The following is a 24,946-nucleotide window of genomic DNA, read 5'->3' on the forward strand; positions in this document are numbered from 1 at the left end:
ACACAGAGGCAACTTTTTTCTTAATTTTTTTACCTACTTTTTCTGCGGATGGTTGTGTGAATAAATCTCCATTATGCTTCAATTACTGTGTGTTTATTCTATAGCAATAAGGTTGGGTGAATTCGGCCATTGTATAAAAGTATTACACCACTTTAAGTCATGTGTTATAGAAATTAGATCACGCCTATGGGTGGTCGTTAGATCTAATTTCTATAACACACTCTGTCGCGTGATGTAATGCTTAATTATTAGCCTATTCGTAATAATTTGTTAATAGCCTAGCTAACTCCGTATCTTGGCTTACCTGCAGTGGACGTGGATGGAACGCTGCGAGCAAAGCAGTCGAAAACGGCGCATTTCTGCAGACTAATGTTATGTTTTGACATTATAGTGGCTGTTCTGTATAGTTTAAAGGAAAACGCCAACATTTTGGGAAATTAGCTTATTTGCCATCTACCCTGGAGTTAGACAAGAAGATACATGCCTTTTTTCTTCTCTGTGCATGCAGTAGGAGTAGGAAGACAGGCCTAGCTTAGCGTCAGTCACTGGAAGTAGGTTCCTCCATTAGCCTAGTTCCCAACGTCTTCCTACTCCTACTGCATGCACAGAGAAGAAAAGGGTATGCATCTTCTTGTCTAACTCCAGGGTTCCCAAAATGTTGGAGTGTTAAGATACTAGGGGTGCACCAATGTATCGGTCGGATATCGGTATCGGCCGATAAGTGCCTTGTTGACTGCAATCGGCCGATAAGCTTGAATGTGCCGATGGCAGTAGCCGATAAGTTCAGTCACGTCCTGCACAACGCCGCCCCCAGTCCCCCACTACTGCATCAAAGTTACTACTAAATATTCAACATTCTCTTTTGAGACTCCGCTTCAGACTCTTATCATTTGGCACTAAAAGCTAAACATTGTCACCGATATGGCTGTCCACAACATGTCATTAATTGTGTACACGAGGTGGTCGCTCAGTGACGACGCTAACATGAGCTAGGTTAGCTAGCATGAGCTACCGGGAGATGGAAAGACTAAAGTTACTGGTGAAAATGTGATTTACGTTGGAATACTCCTTTGCCAACTTGCTGTACTTTGCTTGCAGGTCTGCAGCCATTATTGCTGGATTATGAATAGCCCCAACTTTAGCCAAGGTAACGTTATGGCTAAACCTTTAACGTTAGTTAACGCTAGCTGGTAAAAATAAACAAGATGGCGCCGCTACGTCCGGCTGCCTGTCTGTGCGCTCCGTCGAGATTGTGCTTACTTTTGTTATTATTTATAGTTTTAAGAGTTTTGTCTGTACCAACAGTAGGTGCATTTAATGTGTATGACCGTCAGTCACTTATAGACATCGGATTACGGGAAACTTACCGACTAGATTACTCCCTGGATCAGCTTGGAGATTCTGAGGACAATGGGACCAGATCCTGACCCCAGGAACAAAGGAATCATCAGGCGGAGAGGGAAGAGAGCTGGGATCCGTAATAGACTGAGAACCAGACGACACCGAACGCCACTACCCAGTATATTGCTAGCCAATGTACAATCAATTGACAATAAACTGGACGACATCCGAGCAAGGATTCAATTCCAGAGAGACGTTAGAGACTGCAATGTTCTCTGCTTCATTGAAACGTGGCTGGCGCCAGAAGTCCCAGACCACGCCATCCAACCGGCCGATCACTTCTTCATCCACCGCAAGGATAGAACAGCAGAGTCCGGCAAACAGCGTGGAGGAGGTATCGCCTTCATGCTGAACAACAATTGGAGCGATCCAGCCAACGTGAAGGAATTATCGAACCACTGCTGCCCCAACCTGGAATATATAACCATCAAGTGTCGTCCTTTCTTCCACCCGAGGGAGTTAACGGCGATCATCCTGGTCGGAGTGTATATTCCACCGCAAGCCAGCAATAGTGTCGCGCTCTCCAGACTCCACGACGAGGTAAATAGAATCCAAGCAGCGAACGTTAACGCCGCCATTGTAGTAGTGGGTGATTTCAATAGCGCCAATCTGAGGAAGGTTTTGCCTGACTTCTATCAGCATGTGACTTGTAACACCAGAGGCGGTAACATTTTAGACCACTGTTACACACAATTCAAGGGTGGCTACAAGGCTCATTCTGCTAGTGGCTTTGGTAAGTCTGATCACGCGGCCATCTTTCTTTCACCAAAATATAAACAAAGAATCAAGAGCACTCCTGTAGTCTCGCGAGAGGTGCAGAAATGGGATTTGACGTCAGAGGAGACGCTCCAAGCTGCGCTTGAGTGCACAGACTGGGGTGTGTTCCGCGACACAGATAACATTAATGTCTACACGGAGACAGTGCTGGACTTTGTTCGTACTTTGGTGGAAGAAACAATCCCCACTACCACAATTAGAGTTTACCCAAATCAAAAACCCTGGGTAGACAAATCCGTCCGTGAAGCTCTGAAAGCGCGCACCAAAGCATACAACGACGGCCTGGTGGCAGGCAACATGAATGACCACAAGGTGGCGCGATACAACGTAAGGAGGACAGTGACAGAGGCAAAACGGCGCTACAGGGATAAAATTGAACTCCAGTTTGAACAGGCTGACTCCAGAGCTATGTGGCAGGGGCTCAAAACGATGACAGACTACAAAGGCACCTCCCTCAAACTGAACAGTGACATCTCCTTAGCAAATGACCTCAATACCTTCTATGCGAGGTTTGATGCTGGTAATAACAACACCAGCCCACAAGCCACGGCAAGGGGGGGGTCTGCTGCTGATGGAGACTCAGTGTTCAGGGTAACAGAGCATGAGGTGAGGCGGACCTTTAAAAAAGTGAATATCAGGAAGGCAGCAGGACCGGACGGCATCCCCGGCCGCGTCCTAAAAGTCTGTGCCGACCAACTGGCCCCGGTATTCACTGACATATTTAACCTGTCCTTAGAACAGGCTGTCATCCCCACCTGCCTGAAGAAGTCCACTATTATCCCTGTACCCAAAAAATCCAAGCCTGCTTGCCTCAACGACTACCGCCCTGTAGCTCTCACCTCCATAGCCATGAAGTGCTTTGAGAAGCTAGTAAAGGGCTACATCTGCTGCTCCCTCCCCATCAACATGGACCCCCTGCAATTTGCATACCGCCCCAACAGGTCCACGGAGGACGCCATAGCCCATGTGCTGCACACAGCAGCATCACACCTGGACAAGAGGAAGGGGAACTATGTGAGAATGCTATTCATCGACTACAGCTCGGCATTCAATACCATAGTCCCCTCCAAACTCATAGCCAAGCTCAGGGACCTGGGCTTGAACTATGACCTCTGCCAGTGGGTCTTGGACTTCCTGACGGGCAGACCCCAGGTGGTGAGAGCAGGCAACTGCACCTCCTCATCCATCACCCTCAACATAGGGGCCCCCCAGGGCTGTGTTCTGAGTCCCCTCCTCTACTCCCTGTACACACACGACTGTGTGGCTCAGCGGAGTAGCAACACAATCATCAAATTTGCTGATGACACAGTGGTGGTGGGCCTGATCTCTGCCAACGATGAGAGGGCCTACCTGGAAGAGGTCAAGGTCCTGGCGGGATGGTGCCAGGAAAACAGCCTCTCCCTGAACGTCAGCAAAACAAAGGAGATGATTGTGGACTTCAGGAGGTCGGGGGTCAAGGACTACAGCCCCCTCAGCATCGACGGGGCACCGGTTGAGAGAGTGAACAGCTTTAAGTACCTCGGAGCTTACATATCCGAGGACTTGACATGGACCACACACATTGACAGTGTTGTGAAGAAGGCACGACAACGTAGGGCTGCGCGATATAACGATAACGATAAATATCGCGATATATTTTAATAATCGATATCGAATATCGAAATTTAAAAAAAAATCGAAAAATCGTTTTTTCTTTTTTTCCTGCAACAGGGCAGTTTTAAAACCAGAGACAGTGGACAGACTTGTCTTTCTTGCCTGCAACTTAAAGTAATGGCTTTGCTTGTCCAAATGACAATACTGACCTAATTCAATTTCTTTTTCTCTTGTCCATTTATTTTGTTTGCTTTCTAATTTAAAATACATTTTGAAACCGTCTGTACACAGTAGGCTATGTGTGCTAGCAGAACTAGACTCCAGTCACGAGTCACAGTGCACATGTGCAGTGGTTTGTCCACCAAAAAAGCACCAAAAGATCGAAAATAAACTAGCAGAGCCAGAACTGTTCAACTCCTCTGGAGCCACAGCCAGCAGAGAAGCCGGTTTACTTTAGCTTTTAAACCAGCTGCAGCCTGAGAACTGGAGTGTGAGGGGATGTAACACTAAAGATGGCGGCAATGACAAAGAATTGCTGCAAAATAAACATACATATGTTGTTAAAAAAAAAAAAAAAAAAAAATGTTTTTATACTTATAACAATTCGATAATTATCGATATCGAGAAATAAAATAAAATTATCATATCGTTATCGCGATATGATTTTTTTCCATATCGCCCAGCCCTACGACAACGCCTCTACTTCCTCAGGCGCCTAAGGAAGTTCCAAGTCAGTCAGAAGATCCTTAAGAACTTCTACTCATGTACAATAGAGAGCATCCTGACTGGCAACATCACCTCCTGGTTTGGGAATAGCACTGCACAAGACCGAAGCAGACTACAAAGAGTGACACGTTCAGCCGAACGCACAATTGGAGGGGGGCTCCCCACCCTCCAGAACATTTACAACAAGCGGTGCAGGGGCAAGGCTAAGGGAATCATTAAAGACTCCAGCCACCCGAACAACTGCCTCTTTGAACTGCTGCGGTCAGGCAAGCGATACCGGAGTCTCAAGGCGAGCACAGAAAGACTCAGAAGAAGCTTCTATCCCCAGGCCATCAGGCTGCTCAACGAACAATGAACACTACACAACAACCATCAAACGCACATAGCACACACATCCACACGCACACACTCACTTTAAACAAACACACTGTAGCACCCACTCCCCACACTTTATAGCACACACTCACTTTAAACAAACACACTGTAGCACCCACTCCCCACACTTTATATTTATTGATGAAGGATTGCACTACAACTCGTACACCTTACTGTAAATTGTACCTAAATTGTACCTCATCCCATTTCTGCTTTGCACTATATAGTATTGTACATTAGTACACTGCATAGTATTGTATATTATATGGTAACTCAGTTACGTCTACTCTGCATCGAACATTGTACATATGTCTATACTGAACACTGTGACCTCATTTTCTACTTCTAATTTACATGCTATACTATGTTATTTGATACTATCTTGTCTAGCAGTCTCTGGAGCGTAACAGTAAGAAGCATTTTGTATGAAAGTATTCTGTACTTCTGTATGACAACTATTAAAGAAACTTGAAACTTGAAACTTGAAACTAGCTTTCGGTTAGCTGTTCAATGCTAATAACACAACCAAGCGAACCCATCACAGCTCCCCGTCAACACCCCTCTCTCGGGAAGATGGCATTTAAGAAAGTATCTGCTGTTAAAATGACACAAACATTCGTTTTGTGGCATTAGCGTTATATAGTTAGTGTTACACGTTCAATAACATAAGCATAGTATTTACCCGAACTACTAGCTCAATTCCTTCCGTTGCTCATAGAGCCATGAGAGTTGTACCCAATCCATTCTGCAATCTGTTAATAAAGTTTTCAATCAGACAAATGTATAGAAAGGCTTTGTTTTAGGGATGCTCGATATTGGCTTTTTTACCGATACCGATATTCCGATATTGTCCAACTCTTAATTTCCGATACCGATATCAACCGATACCGATATATGCAGGGTTTCCCCGTCCAAAAAACTGAATAATTTCAGGTAACTAATAATTTCACTGGATATATATATAACAAATATTGTTATTGTTTTTTTTGTTTTTAAACCGATACCGATATTTTCCGATATCACATTTTACTGCCGATATCGGCCGATAATATCGGTCGGCCGATAATATCGGACATCCCTACTTTGTTTTATTATAACATTCGTTGCAGTAAAATCATTATGTCTCGTTTGGTCATCCTGTGGAGCGCTGGTCGGCGGGCAGCTAACGTATTAGCTACGGTAAGCTTGTTGTGGTTCTCGCAAGCAGATCAATGGCGGCATGCCCAGAAGTAGAAAATGAATAAACGCTTGCCGATTGGTGGTAAGAACAGCAGGAGGTGGGTGCTAGCGGTGTGACGTAATTGGCCGAATCGACTGTCAATCAAAATTGTTCTATTGCATTGGTTGAGAGCTCTGGTTGAGACAATAGTATCCAGCTGCAGGCCGCCAGACCATACTGGGAGAGGGATAGTGCTACATGGCATGGTGGAATTAATACCATAAACATGTTTCTTGATGTTTCCTTTTTTTAAGTAAGTAAAGAGGCCTACAAATACAAACATACACATACAAATATACAGTAGTTTCATTACAAAAAATATATAAAAAAAAAAAAATTACAAATATATATATTTTTTTGCCACAAATATCGGTATCGGTATCGGCCGATTGTGTTAGTTGAACAATCGGTATCGGTATCTGTGGCAAATTTTCATATCGGTGCATCCCTATAAGATGCATACCTTTTTCTTCTCTGTGCATGCAGTAGGAGTAGGAAGCACAGTTAGCCTAGCTTAGCGTCAGTCACTGGAAGTAGGTTCCTCCATTAGCCTAGTTCCCAACGTCTTCCTACTCCTACTGCATGCACAGAGAAGAAAAAGATATGTATCGCATAGGTCTATGAATCGAGATCGCGGTCTTTTTACGATTAATCGCGCAGCCCTAGCAACTACTGTGCCCGTGGAAACTTAACACATGCACCCACCTGCACGTGACCACGCCACTTCCGTGCGTGCCTCTACAATAGGCAGGAAGTGGTCACGCTTACACCCTTCCTCATTCTTTTCCATCCGCGGAAGCTGCTCATATGCACTTCAACCAGGTGGAACATTGTTATGAAGCGTAGGGAGGAATTACGCAATGTTGGGCTTTCGCCAGATGTACGCCAGCCCCCGGATCCTTCTCAGCACATCCAGACGGAACGGCGGTCCTATCCTGTGCTTTCCTCGTCGCTTGACACCGGACGATGTATTGGCGCGGGGGGCTGGGTATTTGGATAAACGTGGTCATCATGACTCATTGTTGAATGTTTTTCCAAGTATCCTAGCGCGCTAAAGTGTTTGGGGCGCCGTTCCCATGTGCCCCGCCGGGGCTGTCTTCACTCTTCCCTCATCTTAACCATTTCATTGCTGACGGTCAATCGGTGTCTAATGTTGGGGGTTTAGCTGAGGCTTATTTACCCTTTACACGGGTGGATGGGCTGACGACAGGGCCCAGGACAGGTGTGCCGTGCTTAGAGGAGCAGGTAGCATCGTTTTTTGCCCTGGCATGGTTGAACGGTACCCCACCCGGAAGCCAACGCCGGAGGGCAAGTCCGCCCGGCAGGTGGCTGAGTGGGCTGATGAAGCTTATACCGCCGCGGGACAGAATTTAGCAGCAACTAATAACATTGCTCAATTGGCTGCTTTTCTGTCCGAAATGGTGTCAGGTGGTGGGGCCTTAGGGCCAGCCGACGTCCAAAACATCGCACAGGTTTTTGAGGTTATTCAGCTTTTGACCCACCCGCAAGCTATAACCGCAGGGAGGGCTAGGATGCTGTCAACGCTTGTTCACAGGCATCTTTGGTTGGAGAAATCTCCCCTTGAGGAGGAGAGGAGACTTCCCCTCCTCAGGGCTCCCCTCTCCGCGGATTGACTTTTTGGTCTGTCCGCAGGGGCGCGGGCAGTATTTCCACGCCGCCCCACACTGCGCAGCCAGAGGTGAGAGCACGGCCTCGCCAGCGGCTGCGGCGAGGCCCCCCGGCCATGTTTCCCCCGCCTGAGATGACCTGGACACAAAGAGAACAGGTGGTCACAAGGCCGACAGCCTCGGCGGCCGAGGGATCGGCTATGTTAGATGGGCACGCCCTGAAAAACCGTTGCCATCTAGCTGTGTCTAGCACGCTCTCCGGTTACTCCCCCCCGCTACACTACGGGACTCAGGGCTCTGATTCTTCCCCTTTGGCTGCAGGCCGCGTTCTTCCAGTGAAGCGCAAGCGGCCCCACATATCGCTTCTCATGGAGACAGGGGCTGACACCCAGTTGCTAGCTAGGCCTGGGTCTGTCTATGAGAATGCTGTGCTGTCATGCGGCTCCCACACCACACTTCCAGCGTCTGTTTGGTGAGCCTGGTGTTGTGTCTGTCGACGGAGCAGGGTTCCCCGTCTCTAAAAAAATTTGTCAGAGGGGGAACCCTAGGCCCAGGAGGTCACAGCGTGGGTTCCCCCAGCCCCGCCCTTGCCAGGCCGGGTATTCAGAAATATTGTGTCTATTACTAGGCTTGCTTAAATTGTGATGAAACAAAGGAGAATATGAATTATGATTTTTCTTTGCATCTTTGACAGTGAATAACACCATGCTACAAATGACCAGACATGAAAAACAGCCACTGAGCTCATTCAGTACCTTCTTGAGATCACGTGTACAACAAATATAAGGAAATGAATAAAGGGAAGATGATTAAACAGAAGGTTTTGTAGATACAGTACTGAATTCTCCTATCCGGACCAATGCAATTTGAAATATTATTATAGAATAACAGGCTTATAAATGACTTTATTATAGCCAATTTGCACATTTATGGATTATGCCAAATCTTCATTTCAATTTGGATTTAGTATCACCAGGCGTGCATGAAAAACAGATAATGAAATCTACTGTATCAGGGCTGTACGCTAAGCTTTTTCACTAGGGGCACACTTCCCCCTAAATGAGAAATTTAGGGGCGAAGAATATTTTTAGGGGCACATTTTTAAATAACAATTTTACCATTATAGTGCAAAAAAAATTGTGCGGCTATGTGGTGCAGGGCAAGGCGCTTACCTCCAATGTTGGAGACGCTGGGTTCGACCCCCAGCTCTTCACATTGCTTTCAGTTTGGCTGGTCGTTCGTACTAATACATTTGGCAGTATTAGGGGGTGGGAAACTGATGGGTGGGGATCGGACGTTGTGGACAGCGACTCCTACAGGTCGGTTGGTGCGCCTGCGCAGTAGAATCAGGAAGTGACAGGGGCGGAATCCCTCCAAAGCGCAGACCCCTGACGCTGAAAGATCGCGCTGTGCAGGTGGAAAGATGCGACGGCTGCTACCTCGAGTACCGGAGAGGACTCGTGCAATGTATGGCTTACACGTCCACATTACAGCCAGCTTGTGGGAGGCATGAAACAGCGTTCGAGATAGGGGAGGGTTGAATTGGACGATACAAAATTGGGATGGGAGAAAAATTGAAAATGGGGGAAAAAGTGGATAAAAAAAAAATGAATTATAAAATAAAATATGTTCCTCCTGCCTCATCACTGTGGTCCTTTTATTTAACATTTAAGTGCGTTTGTTTTCAGGTTTGTATCTTTTATAATGAACCAACTGAGAAAGTGTGTAAATCACTAATAGAACAAAAACAACAAACTGTGTGTGTGTGTGCGCGCGCTTGTAGTGGTCCTTGAATGAGATCACCACAACACACACACACACACCATTGCATTAATCAGGAGGACAAGAAACTCTGCATACCTTTGTTTCACAATGAAAAGTGCTTTATAAATTAAATGAATTATTATTATTGTAAATAACCCCATGAAAGGTTTATTATTTTTATGGGTAATTACCCGCTTCATATTTGTGATGTTACTGGTTTCAGGGTGTGCCTAAAGTGATCAATGTGTTGGGCCGTTTATAGAGATCTGACTATGCCATGTTTATGTATATCCGGGACTTTTTTTTATAAGAATTGAGAGGCCTACTACGCTATGTGTATATGTGACCTTTATTTTGAAAACGGTGTTGCGACGCAACCTTGTTTAAGTTTGCGCTTTTGACAGTGAAATGTTCAGTTCAACTTAGCTCGAAGGAAAGACTAATCAAAAAGCTTTAATTGACCCGTATGAGGCTCTTACGTAGGACTTTGATTGTTTATAGAAGTGGAATGTAATACTATGCAAAACGAGAAATAAACAGTGATTTTACCAGCAGTAAGTTGCAAGCCACTTTCATTTCATATACGGGGAACCGTGACAATTATTAGTATTATCTTATTTGCATATTGTCTCATTATTAGATAGATAGATAAGTTGATACTTTATTGATCCCCGGAGGGAAATTTAAGTAGACAGTATTTAAGTATTGAAAAACGTCCTGTGGGCGACTCACAAAATGCATGGCTGAACTGAACGTTAGAAGTGTCCGTGTCCCCGTCAATCATCACTGCCAGATCCGACTTAATTTAATCGGCTATGGTCTCTTATCATCTCTCCACATCGGACGTGGTTGTCATAAGATGGACTGGTATCCGCTCCGTTCTTCTTGCAGAGCAAAATTAGCGGCTTAAACTTATTGAAAGGAAGTTCTTATTTGGCGATGCATAGCTCACATTCAGTTTCGTATCGATGGTTCGCTAGGAATTATGGGATTTGGTGTTGGATGTATGGACTCTACGCAGACGGGACATGGTATTTAATCGCACGATAGACTACAACTACCAAGTTGCGTGGCCCAGATTCACTTCACACGCAAATATTGTTTTCACTCAGGCTATCGCAGTAAGTTCATTCATTGCCGACAGATTCTTTCATAGCACCGCAACATTATGTCGCACTGTACAGCCCTGGTTGTAGGCTAATGTTTTACTATTTTTTTTATCCAATTTGTATGGATTAATTTAGGAGTGAAATGCGAATGAAGGGTTGAAATCACTACTCGCAAGGTTGCCCCCAAATATTATTTTCCACTCGCACGGGCCAAATTAAGGGGCAATTTGCGATAATCTCGTTGCAGTGTACAGCCCTGTGTATGTACAGTAGGTTTTTTATTATTGCAAGAGCTCCGCCATTTTGAAACTGATCAAATCGGATGGTTGCTAAATGCTCAAAATAGGGGAGACAAACTAACTGCGCTCCAATATATGCCAATAACGTTCAGTTTTATGGTATTTAATCCTGAGTAATAAGACAAATTAAAAATAATAATCAGGAAGACATTTGCTTCCAGAAAGCTAGAACCCTTTGGGAAGTGTAGTTTTGAAAGATTCCAACGCTCATTGAAAGCTCTGGATGTCCTCTTCTCAAAATGACTCAAAATGACATTCACCGACGGCCGGTAATTCAAAATGGCCGATTTCCGCGATGACAACAACACATTTTTCAAAACTAAAACCTCACTAATAAAACTTTAACCTATTGGTAAACAAACGTATTGATGAAAATATACATTATAACTGCTGTTGTGACATGGTTATAATGTTTATTCTTGAATATGTTTGGGGGAAAAAAACTATTATTATGTCAAACAGTCTGGAGAGCTTGATTCATGACGTGATGTCATTTGCGGTCCGGGGCAGGCGGAAGAGGTTAATATGATATTCAATATACATTATTCATTAATTTCCAATTAATACAATTTGTATGATTAACCTCTTAACCTCTTCCACCCGACGGGACCGGTACCAAAATGACATAACATCATAAATCAAGCTCTCTACACAGTCTGTCATAATTATCGTTTTTCTTTCTCAAACGTATTCAAGAATAAACATCATAAGTCACAACAGCAGTTATAATGTATATTTTCTAGTGCTGTCAAACGATTAAAATATTTAACTCGATTAATCGCATGATTGTCCATATTTAACTCGTGATTAATCGCAAATTAATCGCATTTTTTTTTGTTTTACCTTAAACAGATCTTTTTCAAGTTCCAAGTTTTAATACTCTTATCAACATGCGAGTCAACAAATGCTTGCTTTATGCAGCCATTTAACACAAAAGGATGACTCTCATGCATTGCAAATTTGTATCAAATTCAAAACAGAGTGATGCACAAAATAACTTAAAAGAAAATAATAATTTAAAACAATGAATAAAGTGTGCATGAAATAATAGGGGAAAGAAAACGTTAGGAACTTGTTACATTCACCCACACAAGGGCTGATTAATCACACACCCCCTCTCTCCCTCACACACACACTCTCCCAGCTCTCTTTCTCTCTTGCCCCTTCCTCATCTCTCTCAGCCCCCTCTCTCTCTATATCTCACACACACACACACACACACACACACACACACACACACACACACACACACACACACACACACACACACACACACACACACACACACACACACACACACACACACACACACACACACACACACACACACACACACACACACACACACACACACTTCAGAAACAAACATAGTATCAATTAGGGCTGGGCGATATGACGATATTATATAAATATCGGGTACAGTTCATTAACGATACACTTTTTTAACGTATCGTGGATATCGTGATGTTTTGCCCAAGAGGATTGTGTCGCGTCAATCTGGTCCACCCCGTTCAAACTTTTGAACAACGCCGCTCCCACACACACACTACTGCATCAAAGTTAGTTAGTACTTATGATTAACAAAGGCATTCGTTTTGTGGCATCAACATTATATAGTTACACGTTATATAGTTACACATCAGCGTATTTACCCAAACATAGCAACGTCCGATGACGACATAGATAGCAAGCGTTACTGTTCATATCTCAGTCCGTGCCGAGTTGTGCGTGCCCATTCTGCGGTCTGTTAATAAAGTTTTCAATCAGACAGATGTATGGAAAGGCTTTTATTATAACATTTGTTGCAGTAAAATCATTATGCCTCGTTGTCATGCTGCGGTGCGCTAGTAATCACTCGTCGGCTGCGGTGAGCTGTTGTTGTTGTCGTTGAGCTGAGCTCTCGTTAAAATCAAGGAGGGCATTCAGGAAGTAAAAAAAGAATAGCGCTGCTTGCCGATTGGTGCTAAGAACAGCAGGGCGGGTACAAGCGGTGTGACGTAATTGGCAGACTCGACTGTCAATCAAAATTATTATGTTGCCGGCTGAATGATTGAATGAATGAACGTTATTAACGATTGCAGAATGGGTACAATACAGTACAGCTCAATACAACAACAGTGGACTGACTGGAGGATGAAGACCAGAAAAAGACGTTCGGCTTTTTTACATAAGGGTCCTCCATTTTCAATTCATCAAAACATTTAGAGACATACAAATATACAGTAGTTTCATAAAAATGCTAAAATCCTATTGATTGATTTAAAACTTTATTAACATATTGCAGAATGGGTACAGTACAGCTCAATACATACAATTGTTAAGGGGATGCAGACCAGCGAAAGACTTTCGTCTTGTTTACATCAGGGTCCCCCATTTTCAATTCATCATATTTCATATCTAAATCATATAATATCTCATTGCTAAATATATGCAATATATAATCTAATAATCCAATAATCTAAATCTAATATATAATATAAAAATGCTAAATGCATGGGGATTTTATTTTGTCTTTAATGTTAGCTTGCAAACTCAAATACTGTCTTGGTAAGCCTCATAATGAATTGTTTGGGGAAAAAAAGAAAAACATCGTGATGCGTATCGTGTATCGCCGAAAGGTCAGAAAATATCGTGATATCATATTTAGGCCATATCGCCCAGCCCTAGTATCAATGAGAGCATCAATAATACACCTGAGTGAAGTCTAGTAAAAAAATAAAAATAAAAAAGTAAAAGATTTTTTTTTTTTTTTTAGTTAATCTTGAGTTAAAAAAATTAGTGGCATTAATAGAATCGGGAGTTAACGCGTTAATATCGCGTTAACTTTGACAGCCTTAATATTTTCATTAATACGTTTGTTTACCAATAGGTTAAAGTGTGCGAGCAACGTTCAAGACAGGGGAGGGGAGAATTGGCACGATAAATTGGGATGGGAGAAATAGAAAAAGAGAAAAAGTGGATCAAAGAAGAAAAAGATTATGTGTTGTTGTTATCGCAGATAACCGGCCGTCTGTGAATGTAGTCATTTTGAGTAATTTTGAGAAGAGGACATCCTTCCAGAGCTTTCAATGAGCGTTGGAATTTTTCAAAACAACACTTCCCAAAGGCTTCTAGTTTTCTGCAAGCAAGTGGCTTCCCGATTATTATTTTTTATTTTTCTTATTACTCAGGATTATATACCACAAAACTGAACGTTATTGGCATATATTGGAGCACAGTTAGTTTGTCTCCCCTATTTTGAGCATTTAGCAAACATCCGATTTGAAATCAGTTTCAAAATGGCGGAGCTCTTGCAAGAATTAAAAACCTACTGTACAGGGCGGTTAGGTGGTCGAGCGGAGATTGCGTTCGTCACCAGCCCCGGAGCTGTGAGCTTGATTCGCCTGTTCGAATCCAGCTCACAGCTCCGGGGTTGTCACCAGCTTGGCTGGCCGTCTGCACTGATACAATTGGCTGTATCAGAGGGTGGGAGAAGCTGGCGGGGTGGGTCCGGGTCGTTGTAAACAGCGACTCCTACAGTTCGGTCGGGGCGCCTGCTAAGCGCGGATTGGACGTGAGGGGGATAGTGTGGTCCTCCCACACGCTACGCCCTCTCAATGAGAATCCGCGCTGCCAGGTGAAAAGAAGCGGTGATTGGCTGGACGTGTGTCGGAGGAAGCACGTGGTAGCCTCCACTCTCCCAAATGATCTGACTGTGGGGGGTAAAGCGCAGCGACCAGGAAGGGACTGGGAATTGGCATACGACTAACATTGGGATGGGAGAAAATCGGAGGAAAATGGAGGGGGAAAAAGACCAAAAAAAAAAAAAAAAAAAAACCTACTGTACATACAGTAGATTTCATTATCTGTTTTTCATGCACGCCTGGTGATACTAAAATCCAAGATTGAACTCGGCCATTTGAAAGAGAAGATTTGGCCCAATACATAAATGTGCGAATTGGCTATAATAAAGTAATTTATAGGCCTGCTATTCTATAATAATATTTCAAATTGCATTGGTCCGGATGGGAGAATTCAGTGCTGTATCTACAAAACCTTCTGTTTAATCATCTTCCCTTTATTAATTCACTTAGATTTTTTGTACACGTGATCTCAGGAAGGTACTGAACGAGCTCAGTGGCCGTTTTTCATGTCTGGTCATTCTTAGCATGGTGTTATTCACTGTCAAAGATGCAAAGAAAAATCATAATTCATATTCTCCTTTGTTTCATCACAATTTAAGCAAGCCTAGTAATAGACACAATATTTCTGACACTGGGAATACATTCACTTAGGTCCATAGATGTCCCTAGATACCAAGAACATGCAAATGGACCTTGTAGAAGTGGAGCAATATTCCATTTAATTAGGTATGTATTTTAGGCAGATTTTCAGAAAATAGGGCTCCGGGCTTAAGAGGTTAAGCCGTAGCCATACTTTCAGAAAATCTGCCTAAAAGTACATACCCAAGTAAATGGAAGATTTCTCCACTTCTACAAGGCCATTTGCATGTTCCTGGGCCCTCATTTATCAACTTGACGTACGCACAGATATGTGCTTAAGCCGTGCGTACGATCATTTCTAAGCAAAGTGTGGGATTTATCTATTTGAACTTGTGCTTGACTTTGTGCGTATATTTAAGCACAGGTCGGACCATGCGTAGGTGGCGCCGGTGGTAGAATATTTTCACAACGCGGAAATAAGCACTGACTGTGCTCTGCGTAACTCAACTCGTTATTATTTTGCGCATATATTGCAGAAATACGGGAACGTTTTGATTATATTTAAAAGGCTTTGCCATTGTTAAACGTAATAAGTGGAACCCCGAAGCTGTAAGCAGAATACAAGTCATATGAACACCCACGATATAAAAACGCATTGCAATTAGAACAGACAGAGGTTATTTGTTGAGTGTATGTGTATACAAAACCCTTGCAATAAATGTGTCTTATGAATGAAAAGCATACATGCTCTGGACACAGAGCATATATCGTGTGGGCAGTGATGCCAGTAACGCGTTACTAAGTAACACGTTATTATAATCTGATTACTTTTCCCCGAAAATAGTAATCTAACGCGTTAATCTTTAAAAGCCAGTAATCTGATTGCAGTTACTTGTCCAAGTGGCTGTGCATTACTATTTCGTTACTATCTCATCATAAATTCATAATGCAGGCGGAATGCAGTATTTTATTTCGTTTTCGACAGTCAAAAATACATTTTGAGCTGTTTTTCTTTTGGGAGTGACGTGGTGTGGCAGTGAAAGGGTTAAATACAAGAATGTGTCCCGCGGCGTGACTGGTCCCTCTGTCTCTGAGTGACTCTGCTTTGGTCCAATCACATTCCCCATCCACAGTCTGCGAATCAGAGGCAGAGTAGGGCGGGTCTTCACAGCACGTCATGTGACATATGCGCCAATCGTGTGCCAGCAGGGCTCCGTCGTCGGAGAATTCCACCCCAAAACGCTTGGCAAAATTAAAAGTGAAACCGCAAGATGACTTTTGCCGTTTCTGTTCAGAATTCCACCCCAAAACGCTCGTCTAAACGTAGCCTCAGTCACTACTTCACGGCGGAGGAAACAAAATACTGTCTACCGCTAAAAACAGCACATCCAATTGCATTGAAAGCATCTGGAATCACAACACTAGCCGACGCTTCGACTAGGTACAGGAGGGTTGATGGTGGCAGAGCAAAAGCTCTTATTTGCCAGATTTACAGTTAATTTACATGTTAAAGAGAGACTGATTGTATGTTTATAGAGAGACATTTATAAAAACAATTTAATAGTTACAGTTGATATAATTGAATAGTTCAGCCTGCATTTGTTAGATGTGATACACTGGTTTTGTAAAACCACTGGCTGGCTGCTCTAATGCTGTGAGCATCATAGACTGTTGCTTTACCATACTTGATTGTACAGAAGCTGAAGCACTAGTTTAACAATTTACGTTATGTGCAGAGAAACAAGTTAAAAACTATTTATGCACTTTCAATAAAGCGTTTAAAAAAAAACTGTTGGGGGAACGACGACGACTTCGTAACCTAGTTACTTTCAAAGTAACTAAGTTACTCTGATAATCAAGTAATCAGTAAAGTAACTTAGATTACTTTTTAAAGGAGTAATCAGTAATCAGATTACTTTTACAAGTAATCTGTGGCATCACTGCGTGTGGGTGATATTACAGAATTTCACTTATTTAGTTTTACAATGTCAAAGCCTAAATCAAAACGTTCCCGTATTTCTGCAATCTATGCGCAAAATAATAACGAGTTGAGTTCTAACAAAGAACGTATTACATGCTGGTAGGCTGATAGAGTAAACTATGATATGAATATGAATATAATATGATCATATAAATACTGGTCCGTCCGCGAGGATATCGAGGACTCGGATAGCCATTAAGCCATTTGAGAATATAGGCGGCCTATAGCCTATACATATTATTTAATGTTTTCATAAGCGTAAAGATACAAAAGCTAGATTAATGATCAAGTTAGTTTACTGTATGCAGGCTTCGCAGGGCTGTGTGTTATATATGCGCAAGTTACTGTTGCATAATGTAGGCTGGCTGCTATTATATGTAATTCATAGGCTACCTAATACCAACAACAAAATGGATTGTATCATATGCCTCTACACACATTATATTATACACATCATATTATATCTTGGTTCGGCAGCGCCTCTGTGAACAATCTCTCAGAGTTTGCTCCATCAATAAACGCGCATTTTGGCTGATAATGTGCCGGTGGCCGGAGTCTCATTCAGGCCTAATTGTATTTAATTCAATTGTAATGTTATTACTGGGGTATCTAAAACATCACAATGTAGATCAGGGTTATCCACTGAAGCCATAATGACTCTGATCAGAACCACGGGCTCATGACGAGCGCACACAATAGGCATTGTAGAGCACAGAGTTGGCGTGCTGAAATTGATTTAATTTCAGTCATTACAGTGCTTAATGTCGGGTCATCTCTTGTCATTTATTTCTGTCAATGTGCTGGTTCTGTAGCAGGACTGGGTCAGTCAACATCCTTGGCTCCCGGCGCACCGAAGATTATACGTTCAAGTTCGGTTGGACCTCGGTGATCAATCTCGCTCTCAGTGAAGTCTCTCAGAGTTCGCTTGGGTTAGTCCACTTCTCCACATTTCATGGCGGTGTTCCATTACCGTATATGGTTAATCGGGGCGGTTCTGGTATGCAAATACGTGAAAGTGTGCACGAGCCTCGGCGTAGGACCAAGGTGATATTTATCATGACAGGTGTGCGTAGGACCTGTGTACGCACGTGTGATGAATCCCGTTTTTTTTGTGCATGCACACATTCTAAATTCTAAAAGTATGGAAATAGAAAATGTTCTACGTCACGTTGATGAATGAGGGCCCTGGTATCTAGGGACATAGATGGACCTCAGGAAATGTATTCCCAGTAGGGATGCCCCGATCACGTTTTTTGCCACCGATACCGATCACCGATCGTCGTGAGCCATATCGGCCGATACCGATCCGATACTGATCGTTTTTGATTAACATTTTTTTTATTTAATTTTATATAAATATATTTTTTTCTTTTTTTATAAAATATATATATTATATAATTAGACTTGTACTTGTATTATCTGCGAGACATCGCCACCACGCAACAAGCTCCACTGTCTGTGTGTACTCTAGTAGCCTCCAGCTACGGCCAGGATTCTCCGGAGCTGCACCTGGACCCTATACTCGAGTAGCCTCGAGCTACGGCAAGGATTCTCCTGCGCTGCAGATGGACCCTAATGGTATAACGTTACTGTGGTCATATCACATTCAACATGCCCTCAGCTCGAATACGCATCGAATCAGTGTTATAAGACATTGATATCAGGAGCTATCTGTAGCTACTGCTAGCAAGATATATAACGTTAATACAACGCCTCAGTGAATTATTTAGTTCAATGGGACATTTAGTTTTGAACAGTGAACTAACTTGCGCTAACGTGAGCTAACAGCTAACAGCTAACAGGTATCATACACGTCTCTACTAGACTTGATGGAGCGTTTGTTGATGTCAGGAGCTATCAGTAGCTGGCCGGCTAGATACCGTTCGGTTAGACAATGCCTCATCATGTATTAAACTAAAAGTGAATAGTTGACTGGGTCATTTTGTAACGGTAGCTAAGCTAACGTTAGCTCAGGGAGACGCCGTCCTCCCGTGTCCCGTCCCACTAGACTACTAGACCCGTGTTTACATGCGTGCGGGAGGGGCTGGAGGGATGAGCAGACGCCGCACCACCCGGTGTCTGAGACAGAACTGAGACAGAGAGTGAGATCGGTTGACGATCGGCGAAAATAAAGCATTATCACCGATCACCGATCGCATATTTATACTGATTATCGGCCGATAACGATCGGTGGCCGATTGATCGGGGCATCCCTAATTCCCAGTGTCAGAAATATTGTGTCTGATACTATGCTCAAGTAAATTGTAATGAACCAAAGGAGAATATACATTATTTTATAAAACTGTTTAATTCACTTTGAAGGTGAATAACACCATGCTAACATTGACCAGTCGTGAAAGATTCAGGTGCTCATTCAGCACCTTCTTGAGATCAAGTGTACAAAAAATTTATAAAAAAGTAAATGAATAAAGGGAAGATGATTTACAGTTTTTTTTATACAGTACTGAATTGTGCATGTAATTTGGAATATGAATACCGGTATACCACCAGGCTTGTAGAAGTGGAGCAATCTTCCTTTTACTTGGGTATATACTTTTAGGCGAATTTAGAGTCTGGCTTAACACATTGAGTGCCAGCGACGACATATCTCGTTTTATCAGCCCCCCCGGTGAGTGCCGACGGACGAGAAATGTCGTTTGTTTGCCGTATTTTTTTTATTGGTGATTTTAATTCATATTTCATCAATCGAGCCATGGGTTAGTGCTGCAGAGTCTCTCTGAGCTCAATTTGGAAGATACAGCCCCCTATCGTCTCTCCCTGTGTAACTGCACCCCATCAGCTCAGACTGATACAGGGGGAGGGGTCAGTTTGCTAATTTTATTTTTCTATCAAGCCAACTGAAGAGACCAAGTGATCGCCGGCCCTCAGAACAGTGACGATTATGTATTTACAGTACCAACACTGTAATCAATAAGCGTGATCGATATTTGGAATGGCGATCAGGAATTGGAATAATCTTTTTGGATAACATCTGATCTCAGGTAAGGAATCTATTTTACCAGTCTTAGGATAATCAGACCTGTTTTCACTGAGATTTCAGCGTTTGCCCTATGTGTGATGTGGCTGTTTGGCTGTGATCGCTGATGAGGAAATAAGAGAATCGATTTTTCAGATCGCCTCTATAGCATGCATACGTACACATATACTATTGATAATCTAGCGTTTATTTGTAAACTATTCATAAATAGGCAGAAAAATTTCAATGTTTTTGTGTATTCTAGAATATTCCAGTAAATGTCTTTTATCATGGAATCTTTATATTTTCCTTGAAAACGAGGGCTTTTCAAAATGCTATAAAACGAAAATTAACCGATAAAAAAACAATCCGTTTCGACAATGTTGACTGCAAACAAGTCATTGATAAACGACAGGCAGATTAGACATAGCCATAATTTAAGAGAGAGAATATGCGTTCACAACGCTATCATTGAAGTGGGTCGCGGCATTCAACGGGGTAAATCAACGTTAATCAAAGGCACTGAAAGTGTTAAGAGGTTAAAGTCAACACTTATAAAGTCATAATCTTTACAGATTAAAGTCAACATTTCCATACTTGTTTCCATGCAGTCCAAACAGCTCTGCTCCTGGTCCAGCTGTGGCGGTTTCATGCAGTCCACCAAACAGACAGACAGTTCTCTCAAACCAAGGTGTGAGAGGCTATGAGGGGTAGTCATATTCAGATCAATCTTCTGGGAAAGTAAGGAAAGAAATATCAGTACATTGTACATTCATCCTAACAAACAAAGGTCTAACTTTTCAGTTGAAATTCATCAGGAACAGAGGGCGGCTAGGTGGTGCAGTGGGCAAGGCGCTCACCACCAATGCAGGTGACGCTGGGTTCGAGCCCAGCTCTCCGCATTGCTATCAGCTTGGCTGGTCGTTCATACTAATACAATTGGCAGTATTAGGGGGTGGGAAGGTGATGGGTGGGGATCGGACGTTGTGGACAGCGACTCCTACAGGTCGGTTGGTGCGCCTGCGCAGCAGAATCAGGAAGCGACGGGGGCGGCGTGTCCCTCCCACGCAGACCCCCGTCGCTGAGAGATTGCGCTGTGCAGGTGAAAAGATGCGACGGCTGCTTCCTCGAGTACCGGAGGGGACACATGATGTAAGGCTTCGTCCACATTGCAGCCGGCTGGTGGGAGGCATGGCCTAACAGCGTTCGAGACAGGGGAGGGTAGAATTGGACGATACGAAATTGGGATGGGAGAAATAATAGAAAATGGGAGAAAAAATAGATAAAAAAAAGAAATTCATCAGGAACACAGAAAGCCAAGCAAGAACCATCAGTCATTAACCAGCTATACAGGTAGCTCTATTTTCCTAGGCTGACAAATTGGAAAGGGAGGAAAATCCTGACAGGAAGATTTTCATAAGAACTGAAAAACACATGGGTGTGTATATAGACAGATGCACTGCTATAGTTCTGATCTATGAATATAAGCCTATGATATTGCATATGATATTTGATGGCCAAAACATCTGATTGGTTATTGATGCAGGCAGCTGTTGTTTTTGGCCAATCAGATGTTGTTGTCTTCCAAGTAGTGTTTCCAGGGTCACATTGGAAAAACTAAGACCATGTCCTCGTCAGAAAGTACACTCAATTAAATGAAAATACAACTAAATGCAATATCGTGGACATCTACAGAAGATTAAAAAATGATTGTTTGGTAAAATGTAACTAATACAACTTTACAACTTTAATGTATGTCAGATAAACAGATGAGAAACACTGCTAAGCTAATGTTAGTTCTGGATTTAGCTAATGAAGGGCTAATATCTGAGGCTGCCGCGGCTAATAATAATAATAACACTAATAATAATATAAAAGAAGAGCCATGGATGGTCACAACAGAATATCAGTTGGATAACAGATTTCTACCACTACTGAACAAGCCCAGATCACCGTCAGATCCTCCTCACCTCCACACCGCTCGGTAAGGACAGGAGCGCTTTCAAAACACCAGGCCACAGCAACAGCAAGCTGGCACTAACGTTACTGTTACAACGTGTGTGTCCGTGTGCCCGTCTGCCAGTTCTGCATGCTAGAGGCCATCAGGCTCCACAACCGGGGGCACGGACTGCTGCCAGCAGCTGGAGAACCAACGGCTGCAGAACTTGAGAACTATTAGGAATGTCTGACTCTTAACCACTAAACCCTGCATGGACTATAACGCATATTATGACCATCATCTGCACCTTTGTGTATACTGTTTACTTTTAGTCATATTTTATATTGCCTATATTTATTGTAACTTATATTATGACCAAGAGGGTATAACTCATCTGCACCTGTGTATGGTTTAATTTATTAAAATTGTATATTCAGATTACATTTATTTATTCCCTATATCTATTGCTCTCCTATTACCCTGACCATCCCGATCCTGAGCCAACCTCTCCAGCTGGCCCCAGGTGTGTCCCATCGGGATGCTTGGAGAACCCTTGTTGACGGCCTATGTAATTACCCGTCCCTGACCATACCTGTACCCCCCACCCCACTACTATGACGACTGAATCTCCCCAAGGGGATCAATAAAGGAATATCCTGTCCAGTCCAGAGGATAGAATGTTTTCCCCTCTGCGCAATAGCATAAAACTGCAGTGCAGCAGCCCCATACATAGGAGGGGCCTGTACTGTGCGTTGGGGGCCTGTAATGTGCGTTGGGGGCCTGTACTTAGCGCTGTGCAATATTACACCTACTGTAGACCTCATTATATATTTTTACTGTATATTTTATTCCATTTTTATTCTATTTGACTCTACTCTTATTTTAGGCAACTTGATTTGATTTGTTTTATTATTCTTATTCGTGACCTGTTCTGTCTAAATGTTTAAATGTTGAGCGATTTGCAGTGTCAAATTTCCCACAGGATAATACAAGTATTTCTATTCTATACCGTGCGGTGCACTACTGTGCATGCGAGAAACAAAGTAAAGTCATTCTAATCTAGTCTAAGGGTTAAGTTTAGGCCCTCATCCAGAAGAGGTTAAGTTTATAGTAACAGTCAGGGCTGGTAATCCAATTGATATTCAGTTTAAGATAAAAATTCTAGACTATAGACAATTTGTTGCATTGAATGCTTTATTTGGTTACTCCTAATCCAATTGATATTCAGTTTAAGACAATATTTTGGACATTAGGTCGTATTTTCCGTATGTTACTTTATGTTTCTAGTGTCCTATGTTATATGTTACTTTGTTTCTCGCATGTGCAGTAGTGTACCTCACAGTACAGGCCCCAAACGCACAGTACAGGCCCCTCCTATGTATGGGGATACGGCACTGCAGATATACCCTACTCCCTCTGCGTGGGCGAGACCTGTTTGAGGCCATCTCAACCTCGTCCTAGAAGCATTAGCATAGCATAGCCTCTCAAGTAAAGCCGAAACAGTGGCTGAAACGCTCCACAGTTGAGATGTTCGGTCATTATTAGTAACGAGCTGAATAAACGCACATGTCTCTCTCTAGTATACATACGTCACATGTTTTCCCAAACTCATAACGTGGTGCTAACGTACAGTAGCATTAGCATAGCAGCTTTAGCTTAGCTTGTTAGCTGCTCCAGCTACCTCTAGTCAAGGCCCAGTCTGGATGGAAAAGTGGCAGAAACGCCCAACAGATCAGATGTGCGGTCAGTAGAGGAATAAAAGCAGATGTTACTATAACAAAACGGAGAGGTCTACATGAACCTAATGTCCTTTGTTTACCAGAACGAGGAGAATCCAGAAAGGAGTCGGACGCGTCAGAGAGGAGGAGGAGCTACTGTAGCAACTACTTCCGTCTGCGTGTATCCTTTGCGTTATTTTTTTCCGTAGCCGCATTTCTGGCAAGACGCTCTCTGATTGGCTGACGCCTGTTTCTACACTGGTTAAGCTTAGGCCATGTCCCCACGTATCTGGATCTTTTGCCAAACGCACATTTTATTCCACGATTGGGCATTTCATGTTTCATCCACACGTAAAGGGTGTTTTCAGAGACATAAACAGAGATTTTCTTAAACGCATTTTAAAGTGAAGATTTTCCAAAATATCCGTTCAGTGGAATAGTGGATCCGTGCAGCGGGCCACTGTAAATGCATAGTCTCTAGATAAACGATTGTTATATCTGATCTGGTAGTATAACAAGGAATCATCACAGACACGGAGGTACTCAGTAACGAGGCTTTATCTTGATAGCAGGTAAAAACCACAACAACACAGGGGCGCAATCACCACATACATACAGGGCGAGTACGGCGATCGCCCTGGGACAAACCCAACCCAATACATAACATCTCCTCCCCACTTAGCATAATGGTACCCCTAAGTTGCAACAGCCCGCATGGCAATACAACATCATAATAATATATATATATATTTTTTCTTTTTCATTTGCCCGGTCAACAACATTCCAAAAAATCTAACAGTCCACTCTCCCCCTTTCCCATTTTGGACACAGACTTTTTTTTTCTTTTTTTTACTTTTTTTTTTTTGTATAAGTCTTTCATTTAGGTAAGTCTATAGATCCAAACGAATGGGTGGCCGCCGTTCCCGACTTGGATATCGGCGGTCACCACTGTCCATTTGTGGCGTCGGTGGCATGGACTTTGGTGCCGGGGTGTCGGCGTCATCATCACCCTCCTGGGTGGGTGAGGCCACTGTAGGCTCTTCCAGGGAAGGCAAGTCAATTGACACCGGCTGCATAGTTGGAGTGTCATTCAAAAACAGCTCTGTAATTCCAGCAGTGGATTGGGGTTCCCTAGGGGTCTCTACACTCCCCAATAACTGCTCTGTGTGCCGTTTCCACACCAGATCGCTGTCTGTCTGTACTGTATAGGACAGCGGTCCTGTCTGTCGGACTACAGT

General features: G+C 43.0%; 1 protein-coding gene across 1 annotated transcript in view; it reads right to left on the minus strand.

Moving 5' to 3' along the window:
- Nucleotides 1–23,882, minus strand: part of LOC311232090 (uncharacterized protein) — a 54,945-nt gene extending 31,063 nt beyond the window's left edge. The window contains exons 1-2 of the mRNA XM_084318779.1: nt 23,810–23,882; nt 20,649–20,784 (exon numbers count right to left, since the gene is read on the minus strand). Coding sequence (XP_084174905.1) covers nt 20,649–20,769 — 121 coding nt within the window. The 5' untranslated portion in view covers nt 20,770–20,784; nt 23,810–23,882. The remainder of the gene's footprint in view (nt 1–20,648; nt 20,785–23,809) is intronic.
- Nucleotides 23,883–24,946: the final 1,064 nt, after the last annotated feature.

Source organism: Notolepis coatsorum (genome assembly GCF_963971535.1).
Source record: "Notolepis coatsorum genome assembly, chromosome: 7".
In the NCBI taxonomy this organism is placed as follows: domain Eukaryota; kingdom Metazoa; phylum Chordata; class Actinopteri; order Aulopiformes; family Paralepididae; genus Notolepis; species Notolepis coatsorum.